The sequence below is a fragment of the Heterodontus francisci genome, chromosome 14, assembly GCF_036365525.1.
Source record: "Heterodontus francisci isolate sHetFra1 chromosome 14, sHetFra1.hap1, whole genome shotgun sequence".
Lineage (NCBI taxonomy): Eukaryota > Metazoa > Chordata > Chondrichthyes > Heterodontiformes > Heterodontidae > Heterodontus > Heterodontus francisci.
Genome location: NC_090384.1, coordinates 66,785,628 through 66,798,137, shown reverse-complemented (window position 1 = coordinate 66,798,137; position 12,510 = coordinate 66,785,628). Strand labels below are relative to the sequence as shown.

The 12,510-nt window shown below is 43.6% G+C and overlaps 1 protein-coding gene across 2 annotated transcripts in view; it reads left to right on the top strand.

The window, feature by feature from the left end:
• Positions 1 to 12,510, top strand: part of LOC137377094 (ecotropic viral integration site 5 protein homolog) — a 279,264-nt gene that overhangs the window by 214,025 nt on the left and 52,729 nt on the right. For both annotated transcript variants that reach the window (XM_068046389.1, XM_068046391.1), the window contains one exon: positions 2,824 to 2,923. In XM_068046389.1, coding sequence (XP_067902490.1) covers positions 2,824 to 2,923 — 100 coding nt within the window. The remainder of the gene's footprint in view (positions 1 to 2,823; positions 2,924 to 12,510) is intronic.

Genomic DNA, 12,510 nt, shown 5'->3' with positions numbered 1-12,510 from the left:
ATAGTTGTGAACTGATGATCCTTCAAGATTAACTTACTTTAAAGTATTGCTCCTACACTATTCTATGAGGGAGATCTGCCCAAATTAGTGCAAAACATAAGCAGCTGATTCAAACCATTAATTTTTTGATCAAGGAGCAGCATAGTGCCACTGTGTATTGGAGCACCAATGCCTGGTACCATAGAGGAGCAGGTTGCATATTTTATATGGCACACACTGCTGAGTTCCTAATCAAAATTATGCTGCATGGGAGTGATCAAGTAGAGACAAAGCTGAAGGAGAGGAACAAATGGATGTAGTTTTTCCACAGGTCTGCTCTTGTACACTTTACATTTAACCAAAAGGAGCATTTGGAGACCTGGAAAAAATATCACTTTTCCAGCCCTCCGCATTCTTTGGTTGGACTTGCAATTGGTCTGCTGTTGCTGCTTCACCATGAGCAAGAGAGCAGTAGCAGTAGGTGACCCACTATTGCTGGGCTATTCCCCTGATGACCAGAAGAGATGTGCTATATAACATGGGATGGATGAAAGACTAATGGGCGGCACAGTGGCGCAGTGGTTAGCACCGCAGCCTCATAGCTCCAGGGACCCGGGTTCGATTCCGGGTACTGCCTGTGTGGAGTTTGCAAGTTCTCCCTGTGTCTGCGTGGGTTTTCTCCGGGTGCTCCGGTTTCCTCCCACAAGCCAAAAAAAAGACTTGCAGGTTGATAGGTAAATTGGCCATTATAAATTGTCACTAGTATAGGTAGGTGGTAGGGAAATATAGGGATAGGTGGAGATGTTTGGTAGGAATATGGGATTAGTGTAGGATTAGTATAAATGGGTGGTGGATGTTCGGCACAGACTCGGTGGGCCGAAGGGCCTGTTTCAGTGCTGTATCTCTAATCTAATCTAATCTAATCTAATCTAATGCGCAACACCTTCCACTGAAATGATCCAGAGACAGAAAGGGGGTAAAATTCACCATCAGCGGGGCATAAAATGAACAGTAGCGGATTAGCAACTCATTATGCACCCTGCCCGATTTGCCTTTCTATTAACTTCAAATAAAAGGAAAATCAGGTATAACAGGCTGCTGATCCACTACTGTCCATGTTGCACCCTCACTGAAGGTGAATTTTATCCCTCGAGTCACTGTGACAGACTTTTTACATGAGCTGTCAGAGAATGATTTATAACAAAGCTGAACATGGGTTTTCAATGTGGTCACAAGTCGCTAACATCGTTTTTTTTGAGCCACTGTTTCCAAATCACTTTAGAGCCTTTCTATCCAATCTAGGAAAGACATTTATAAATGGAACCACCTCTCTGGGGGATGACAGGAAATGTTATTGGTATCTAAAACTTTCTATGTTTAAGATCATGTCAGAAATCTAGTTACTGATGCTGTGTGTCATTTACATAAGAACATAAGATATAGGAGCAGGAATAGGCCATTCTGCCCCTTGAGCCTGCTGCGCCATTCAATAAGATCATGGCTGATCTGATTGTGGCCATAACCCTTGACTCCCTTGTAGATGAAAAGTCTGTCTAATTCAGCCTTGAATATATTCAATGACCCAATCTCACTGCTCTCTGGGGTAGAGAATTCCAAAGATTAATGACCCTCTAAGAGAAGAAATTCCTCCTTATCTCTGTCTTAAAAGGGAGACCCCTTATTTTGAAACAGTGCCCCCTAGTTCTAGATTCCCCCATGAGTGGAAACATCCTCTCAGCATCTACCCTGTCAAGCCCCCTCAGAATTTTATATGCTACTAATGAGATCACCTCTAATTCTTCTGAACTCCAATGAGTATAGGCCCAACCTGCTCTACCTTTCCGCATAAGACAACCCCTTCATCCCAGGAATTAGCCTAGTGAACCTTCTCTGAACTGCTTCCAATGCAAGTATATCCCTCCTTAAGTAAGGAGACCAAAACTGTACGCAGTACTCTAGGTACGGTCTTACCAATGCCCTTACAGTTGTAACAAGACTTCCCTACTTTTATACTCCATCCCCCTTGCAATAAAGGCCAACATTCCATTTGCTTTCCTAATTACTTGCTGTACCTGCATGCTAATTTTGTGTGATTCATGTACAAGGACACCTAGATCCCTGTCTACCATAGCATTCTGCAGTCTCTCTTCATGTAAATAATCTGTTTTTCTATTCTTCCTACCAAAGTGGACAACCTCACATTTTCCTACATTATACTCCATCTGCCAAATGTTCCCACTCACTTAACCTATCTATATCTCTTTGCAGACACTTTGTGTGCTCCTCATAACTTTACATTGCTTATGGATAATTAATAGGAGTCCATGCACACTGTAGTTTCATTTGGTATAATTTATTGACTTTCATATCTCCAGAATTTTATATACTGTTACATCCTCATATTATTGCTTATCAAAATATGCATAGCAATGTATCATCTCCGTAAACCGCTCTTTGTGAACCGTGCACTCCAACAAATCTTTCATTCCACGAATGGAAAACTTTGTAGAAGCTCATTTTGCATATTTGCTATACTGTATTTGAATAGGTCATGAAAGATCACAACAAACCAATTCAAGTTTGAGGATTGAGATTTAAGTTTAGTTAGGGCAATGTACCAAACTGCACAAAATATACACTGCTCTTTTTACCAATGCACACCTGTTTGATGCATAGAGGTGTTATTCTCTCTCCTCCTGGTCGGTTTAATGGAGATATCCAAATGAATAGCATGCCAGAGGTTTCTGGCTGAGTGATTCTATGTCTCAACTGAACTCCAGTATTTTTTTTTAAAGGAAAGTTATATTCCTGGAAATGTTGATTTTTTTTTTAATTGTTAAACAGACACCATTTACACTCACACTGCGGTTATGGGATATCTACATTCTGGAGGGGGAAAGAGTCCTTGCTGCTATGGCGTACACCATCATGAAACTGCACAAAAGTAAGATGATTGCTGCCATATATTGAATTTCTATAAAGAAATTAATTTCAATGAAATTAAAAGAGCTGAATGCCAGAAATTAAGAACACCAAATCCTGGCTGCAAAAATCTGTTGTTCAATAAATTCTTTGGTTCTTTCAGAAGAAAGGGTTAATTCCCTTGACTTGGTATTACAATATTTATGTCATTGGAAAATAATCAAATGCAGAGTTCTTATGAGTACAAGAAAATGTTCAAAATTTAAGATATTTACTAGAATAATAAATATCTCTGTGCATCTGTTCATAACCACTAGAGGGAGCAATGTAGGAATGGCACAAAGCTCTAAAATAAAAGCAAAATACTGCAGATGCTGGAAATCTGAAATAAAAACAAGACTGGAAATACTCAGCAGGTCTGGCAGCATCTGTGGAGAGAGAAGCAGAGTTAACGTTTCGGGTCAGTGACCCTTCTTCGGAACTGGCAAATGCAGTTCCGAAGAAGGGTCACTGACCCGAAACGTTAACTCTGCTTCTCTCTCCACAGATGCTGCCAGACCTGCTGAGTATTTCCAGCATTTCTTGTTTTTATTATGGCACAAAGCTCTGTCTGTCTCCTTCTCCAAGAGGAAGGAAAAGCTATCACGATTAGTCCCATCTCACAAAAGTACAGCTCATGTTCAGTGATTCTGAAGAAACATTGGGCAGTAGCATAGGATAATTTCACAGCTCAGTTCAGTCTCTCCTCAAAATTAAAGGAAGATGCTTTGTGTAGGAATTAATGCTAGAAGAAACAAATCTAAATTTAAATTAGTGGAAAGTAAATTTAAAATAGATCAGTGTCAGGAGGAACTTCTTCATTCAAACATTGATAAATGTTTGAAATAATCTACCTGGCAGGGTAGTAGAGATAAAATCTATTGGGAAATGCCACCCACTACATCGTTAAATTCAACATAGGAATATAAAAAGATAATGAACAGCCAAAGTTAAGGATCATGGACTGGAAGAAGTTCAGAGAGATGAGAAGGGATCTGGTCCAAAATAACGGGCAGAAAATTTAGCAAATAGGTTTGCAGGTCCGCAATTAAAAATCTTCAAAATTTAGATAGAATACAAAAAATGCATCAAAAAGTACCAAATGATATAGCACAAATGGCCATTCAGCCCATTGTATGTGTGCCAGTATCTTGGCAGAGTTCTGTAGATAAATAGAAAGGTTATACTGAACTTTAATGTAATATTTAGGCTTACAATGCTAGTATGGATTTGTTCAAGGCATTTTTTTTGTGTTTGACAAATTGAATAGAGTTTTTTAAACAAGTAATTGATTGGATAGAAAATGGGAATACTGTAAATGTCTATAGATTTTCAGAAGGCATTCAATAAGATGATTCATTAATGAAATTGATACAGATGGTATAAAACCACATGTAGCAGTATAGAAAGAAAGTTGGGATTGTCAAACAGAAAACAAAAGACTGGATTTTAATGTGCTGCAATGCATGAGTTGGAAGTTGGTGGGTGATTAAAACTGTTGAAATTAACTGCACGTCAAGAAGCTGGCTCCAACCCGCCAACTTTTGCACTTGCCATTTAACATATGTTTATTACAATTAGAGCAATATAGATATAGGTTTTCAACTTTAACTTTGGGTCCATGTGTTTCTGGGGCTTCCTGGAACTCGCCAGTAAAAGCAAAGTGAGGGGGCTGAAGCCATGTCGGGAATATGCAGTAAGTACTCACTACTCTCAGCTGCTCTCTCACCTGCTTGTGGGAAAATGTTTGTTCACAGTACTTGTGCTGAGATGTTACTTTACACACTTTGTAGGTTTATTCAACACTTTGTAGGTATCATCTATACTTTGAAGGTCTGATCTGCATTTTGGAGCTTTGATCTATCAGATCAGTATTGATGCCAGTTATGTTGCCTTAGATTGGATCTCAGGTGAGAACCAAGATGACCAGCAGCAACAGCCTGTTGCCACAGACCTGTAGCTCCATAGGAGAGAAGAGAGAAGCAGAGAGATGCAACCCACAGGAGCCCATACCCGACACACAGGATTTACAGGCACAGTATAAGCGACCTCGGCATGTCTGAACACCAGTATATCAGGAGGCTCAGGGTGTTGTGTCAGGTGATGGTAGACATTTGCAGCCTGCTGAAACAAGACCTGTTGCTAGTTGGACCTAGTGGCCATTTTTAAGACCGACTGTCAAAGTCAACAACACCCCCAACTTCTTTGCCTCTGGATCCTTCTAGAGCTCTGCCAGAAACATTTTCTGGATCTTGCAATCAGTGGCACACAAACGCTTAAGAAAGATGGCTGATCGCTTATTTGCCAGGACCATCAATTATGTCAACTTTGCTTGCGTTGATGCCAGTCAGAATGAGCAGGCACTCAGATATGCATCTTTGGCTGGTTTTCCACAGATGCAGGGTGTCATCGACTGCGCACATGTAGTAATTATGGCATCCCATAGATCACCCAGGAGTATTCAACCACCAGGGCTTCCACTCCATCAATGTGCAGCTGGTGTACAATCACAAAAAGATCTTTATGCAGATGTGCGCAAGATTCCCAGGCAGCTGTCATGATGCTTTCATCCTGCAGCAGTCCACTCTCCCAGACATCTTCGTGCTGGAAGCAGAGTTATCCAGCTGATTGCTCAGAGGTAGTGGATATCCATTTACAATATGGGTGATGACAGCTCTCAGAAACCTGAGGAATGAGCACAATAATGAATGCTATGTGACCATCAAATGTGTTATTGAACAAGAAATCAGCATGCTGAAGATGCACTTCAGGTGCCTTGACTATTCTGGAGGCGTCCTTGAATGTGCAGCAGACAGGGGCTCCAGAATGGTCGTGGTGTGCTGCGCTGTGCACAACTTTGCCCTGGTTTGGACTTGCAGGAGGACCAAAGCACAAAGCCACAATGGAGGATTCTGCAGGGAGGAGGAAGACAAGTAGGTGGAAGGTGATGCGGGTAACACACCACCAGCACATGGCTGCCCGGAATGCCCTGATTATTGCAAGGTTCATTTAAGTTCCACCAGTGCATCCATCTAACAACCACATGCAAAACCCACTTTTGCCCCATCCCCTGCCCCAGATGCCAGTAACACAAAGCAGTGCTGCAAACAATCAAGCATTCCTTTCACAGCCCGCCATTGCTCGGTGTCAATTCATGTTTTCTCATTCATCATCAAAAAGGCGATTTGCCAGCCAACAACCAAGAATGGACAAGACAGAAAAATGATGCAAAGGAATAATATTGTGCTTCAAATACAGAATAGAAACTTAACAATATAAAAATGTCTAACACATGGGTTGGATTTTACAGGCCCACCGAGGCAGGCTCAGGTGGGAGGGCCCATAGAATCGTGATGGGTGGCAGGGGGAGACGGAGGGCCCATCGCCAAGCAATTTTGCCAAGAATGGGATAGGCCAATGACAGCCTTCCTGCCCAGAGGCCAATTGAGGCCCTTCAGTGGCCTATTAACAGCCACTTAAGGGCCTCTTTCCGCTGCCGCTGGGATCTAACCAGCAGCGGGTGGAGGGCTCCCAGCAATGCAAGGCGCCCTTCCAGCAGACTTGGGGGGGCCCTCCTCCGTGGGCAATCTGTGGCCTCCACCACCATGGACACCCCGCCCCCTGGACTTCACACCCACTCTCCTCACCCAGCCTTCCAGACTGGCCCCGGCAACCCCACTTCACTTACCTGAGATGTGGGATTCTAGTGCTGGGCCTGGGTCCAAGGACCTCTGCAGTACTGGCAGTGGCCACCGCTCCTGGTGGCATTGCTGATACTGCTGAGTTGCTGGCCTTCTGATTGACAGGCAGCTCTTGGAGGCAGGATCCCCGTCTTTAAATCCCAGTGATCCAGGCGCTGGAAACTTTGCCTGCAGAAGAATGGAGAATCACACCGGAGGTGGGGGGGGGGCATGAGAAGGCAAGGTGGGGGTGCCCCAGTCCTTTCAGCTCGATGCCGGGAGCCCTACCACCTCCACAAGATCCCGACCACCATGTGCAACTACAATTCTTTACCCTTCCATTTCCTAGCACTTCTATGTGGTGCAGCCTTTTGACTGCTCTGACCCTGCTCTACCTGTTGAGTTGCTTTTGGCCAACATCCTCTGGCTTTTTGGAGCCCATGAGGGCCCTGCCACAGACTGCCCCACCTGAACCTTTGCAGGGCCAGACTCAGCCATCGGGACACCGATGGGTTGGGTTCTGACTGAGGGGGAAACAGTAGGTTAGAAGTGCAAGCGTTTTGAGCAGAGCCTGCACTTCCCTGACCCTTTCACCATCATTCCTCTTATGGCCCAGCTGTACTTCCCTGCAAACAATGTGCTGAAGAATACTTTGCTGCAGATCAGTGGAGTACTGAAAGGCCATGTCGAGTTTCATTCATCCTATTTGAGGTGGCATCCAGAGTGTGCAAGCCATAGTTGTGCCTGCATGCACTCATTCGATTGCTGCATTTGATGCTCCATGCAGTTGGCCACTCTATCCATGGAAGAAGACATCATCGCAGTGGCTTGCGACAGCATGTCACTCAAACGTGAGGTCAACTCCTCCAATCTCTCTGCAATCATGCACAATACGGCTGGAACACTTGACATTGCAAATTCTCTGCTGCTGTTCAGTAAGTATCCTCTTCATCGTCAGCCCCCAGGATATAGCATCTGCATTCAGCCGCCATTGAATCCAAGTCTCCACTGCTATTCCTGACTCCACCATCTGCTGTTGCTCACTTGTGAAGTGTGTATCACCATGTGGAAATCCAACTATCCCTTTACTACTGTCACAAAAGTGCAAGCAGCTGAGCTGGTGCACAGTCTACATAAGTCCTGTAATGGTGCACACTCAGAGGGAGTGAGCCCTTTGAGGAGTCATGCGCCACCTTGACCACTTCCTGATGTATTCGTGAAAGTCTGGTGGGAGAGAAAAGAAATGAATGAGTACAACCAAGGTAAGAATGTTTGAAGTTATCATTGTGCACTTGATCCTATTTCACTCGTTGTTGACATGAAGTCAACATGACTGAGTGTTGTATGTCATCTGGACATCTGATATTTAATTTTGTCACCAGGTAGTTGGCAGTCCTCCATCTCCAATGGACAGGCATGCCAAGACTCCACTGATCTCCAGTGCCCCCTCCTCTGTGGCTGTTAATTGAGAGATCTGCGGAAGGCCAGCTCTGGTTCTCTGCCTCTCCCTGCTGTTCTGTGCTCTCTTCTCCTGCAAGGAGGGAAGGAAGAGACCTCTGAGTGAGAGTAATGGCATGTGTATACCTCATGGATAGACAACATTTGTTAAGGGTGACGATGAAGGACGACGGGAATGACATCGGAAACGATGAAGGTGAGTGTCAGTGGTGGCTGGATAAATGGGGATGTGTGAAAATGAATAGACAGAAAGGACTAGGTGCAGCTGCAAGATAAGTTTGTGTGAGGAGTGATGTGCTGGAGTAAGCTTGAGAAGGTAGAGTGAGGAAGTTTGGGTGACATATGCATCTTGTTTAGGCCATGTGCCATCGTTCTCACCTTTCCAGCCTTGCTTGACTCATTGAAGCATTTCCTGCATTGGATCCAGGAGCTCCTCGGCAACTTACAAACACTCCTTAGTCTGAACAGTAGGCTACTTCCTCACATTACTGATAAATAATAGTTCCCTCCAGGTCCTAGCAGCATAGCCAAGGAGACTTCAGTGAAGCAGGACACAGCTTTTGCCCATCTCACCTTCATTCCAACACTTCTTGCTCTCTCCACAATAACTCCAACTGCTTCAAATTGAATGTTCGGAGTGTCCCTTTAGATAATGGAGTTGAGATCGTGTCATGTGGGTCGTCATTACACCCACTGATTCTATTTGGACGGGAAACTCAGAAATCAGATGTTATTGAAGTGGCCGCCTTTAAAAGCCATTGACAGACACACTGCACATATTTCTGGGTTCCCGGTGCACTATCGGCCCCCAGCCCCTGCTCCCAGCACATCTGTGCAATAAAACCAGCCCAAAGAGTTCTAGTATATCTGTTTAGCTTGGATTAGAGAAGGGTTAGAAGTGGTGTACCCCGGGATCAAATTGGATCCACCTTCATTTTCAGGCTATATAGATATATATTCGTATGGCTGGGGAAGCAGTTATAGTTCGATATTGAGGTTAACAATCCATTCAACAGCTTCAGCTGATGCAGTGTGAATAGTTGTGATGCCACCGGGAATGGATCTCTACATACATACATATGAACATATGAATTAGGAGCAGGAGTAGGCTATTCGGCCTTTCGAGCCTGCTCGCCATTTGATAAGATCATAGCTGATCTGATTGTGGCCTCAATTCAGCCATGATCTTATTGAATGGTGGGGCAGGCTTGAGGGGCTGAATGGCCTACTCCTGCTCCTATTTCTTATGTTCTCAACTCTAATTTGCTGCACTGAGTGTGACGAAGGGAGTTAGGTAAGTGAGTGAATTTTAAGGGTTAATCTCTCAAGATTAGTTTTTGTTTTGTTTACATCGAGGAATTAATTGAAATTCTTGTTTCAGTCAAAAGGTAAGTTAGGTTTCTTGCAGTTTTAAAACAGGGGTATACGAACACTCGGAGAGTATCTGTTAATTAGGTAGCTAGCTTAAACTGGTTTCTGAGCTGCAGCAGATCTCTAGCAGAGCTGACACAGCATTGTTTTCAGTGTATAAATTCAGGGGACTCTCAGTGCTGCTTCTCTGCACTGAGTGCTGCTGGAGGGCACAGATTGTTAAGAAGGAAGTTTGGTAATTGAGGGAATTCACTAAGGAGGGGAGCTATAACTTCAGAAGAAAATAAATTTGAGTGCACAGTGTGTAAAGTGGGAGTTTGGTGCGTGAGGCAGGGGCTCCTTTCTTTCTTCTACCTTTTTTCAGCCTACAGTAGCTGCCAGTTCTGGAACAGGTGCGACCTGTACAGGATGGACGGGCTACACCTTAACAGAACTGGAACTAATATCCTCGCAGGGAGATGTGCTAGTGCTGTTGGGGAGGGTTTAAACTAGCTTGTCAGGAGTATGGGAACCTGAGGGGTAGCTCAAATTGGAAGGAAGTAAAGCTGGTAACTGGAGGTAGAAAAGCAGCAAGTGACATTAGAAGGCAGGCAAAACAAAGGCAAGCATCAACTAGGCTTAGAATGCAGAATAATGTCAAGAAGACAAGGTTAAGGGCACTCTACCTGAATGTACGCAGCATTCACAACAAGGTAGATGATTTAAAGGCACAAATAGAGGTAAATGGGTATGATCTAATTGCCATCCTGGAAACGTGGGTGTCCTTGTCAATAAGTCACTGAAAGCTAACATGTAGGTGTAGCAAGCAATTAGGAAGGCTAATGATATGTTAGTCTTTATCACAAGGGGATTTGAGTACTGGAGTAGTGAAGTTTTGCTTCAATTGTATAGAAACTTGGTTAGAATGCACTTGGAGTACTGTGTGCAGTTTTGTTCTCTTACCTGAGGAAGGATATTATTGCCATAGAGGGATTGCAACGAAGGTTGACCGGACTTGTTCCCAGGATGGTGGGACTGTCCTATGAAGAGAGATTGGGGAAACTGGGCCTGTATTCTCTAGAGTTTCAAAGAATGAGAGGTGATCTCATTGAAACCTACAAAATACTTAAAGGAATCGACAGGGTAGATGCAGGTAAGGTGTTTCCCCTGGTTGGGGAGTTTAGAACCAGGGGACACAATTTCAAAATAAGGCGGAAGCGACTTAGGACAGAGATGAGGAGAAATTTCTTTACTCAGAGGGTTGTGAATCTTTGGAATTCGCTACCCCAGAGGGCTATGGAAGCTCAGTCATTGAGTATATTTAAAGCAGGGATTGACAGATTTCTAAATACAAATGACATAAGGGGATATGAGGATAGTGTGGGAAAAAGGCATTGAAGTGGATGATCAGCCATGATCATATTGAATGGCAGAGCAGGCTCGATGGGCTGAATGGCCTACTCCTACATTCCTGTCTACCTGCTATAATCTTTAACTCCATTGTCAATCAAGAATTTATCTAACGCAGCCTTAAAAACATTCAATGACTCTGTCTCTCCACTGCTCTCTGGGGAAGAGAGTTCCACAAACTAACAACCCTCTGAGAGAAAAAAATTCTCCTCATCTCTGTCTTAGATAGGAGACCCCTAATTTTTAAACTGTGTCCCCTAGTTCTAGTCTCTCCCATAAGGGGAAATATCCTTTGAGAATTCACCTTCTCTTCAGGATCTTATACGTTTCAGCAAGATCACCTCTCATTCTTCTAAACTCCAATGGATACATGCCCAACCTGTCTAACCTTTCCTCATAAGATGACCCCTTCATCCCCATAATCAGTTGAGTGATCCTTCTCTGAACAGCTAGTGCAATTATATCCTTTCTTCAGTAAGGAGACCAAAACTGTATGCAGTACTCCAGATGTGGTCTCACCAATGCCCTGTGCAACTGTAGCAAAACTTCCCTACTTTGATATTCCATTCCCCTTGCAATAAATGACAACCTTTCATTTGCCTTCCTAATCACATGCTGTACCTACATATGAACTTTTTATGGATCATGTACTAGGACACCCAGATCCCTCTGTACCACAGAGTTCTGCAATCTCTCTCCATTTAAATAATACACTGCTTTTCTATTCTTCCTGCCAAAGTGGACAAGCTCACATGTTCACACATTACAGTCCATCTGCCAATTTTTTGCCCACTCACTTAACCTATCTATATCCCTTTGCAGACTTCTGCACAACTTACTCTGCTACCTATCTTTGTGTCATCATCAAAATTAGCAACCATACGTTCAGTCTCTTCATCCAAGTCATTGATATAGATTGTTAATAGTTGATCATTGCCCCAGCAATGATCTCCTTGGCACTCCACTAGTTACAGTTTGCCAACCCAAAAATGCTTCATTTGTCCCTACTCTCTGCTTCCTATTAGCTAACCAATCCTCTATGCATGCTGATATGTTATCCCTTATACCATGAGCACTTATTTTGTCTGGTCACCTTTGATGTGGCACCTTATCAAATGCCTTTTGGAAATCCAAGTACACCACATCTACAGGTTCCCCTTTATCTACCTTGCTTGTTACTTGCTCAGGGCAAGAGTTCATTATGCAGGCGATGGTGTGACTTGGATGGCCACAGTCACAATTTGAGCTGGTCCTCATATTCCACTTGTGGAGGAAGTGGCCACATCTTCCCTGGCCCGTCCTCAAGCGGTTGAGAGTTGTCCAGATTTTCCGTGGGAGGTTGAAACCTGGGACTTCACCACTTGCATCAGTTACCAGGTTGCAGTTGGTGATGTTAGCAGTCAACCAGGTGTTAGACTGGTCAACCACAGTTAGAATGCTGTGTGAAGTTTTGGTTGATTCACTATAAAAATTAAATTAAACACAGAGATCATAGTGTAGGTTCATTGGGATGATGTTAGAGATAGAAAACTATAATTGTAAGGGAAGACTTGAAATAGGAGGACTATTTCTGCAAGAACAGAGAAGACTAAGCGAAGATTTAATAGCGATTTAGAAAATTGTGAAGGGATTTAAGAGCAAATAGGTAAAGTCTAATTCTTCGAGTTGAGTC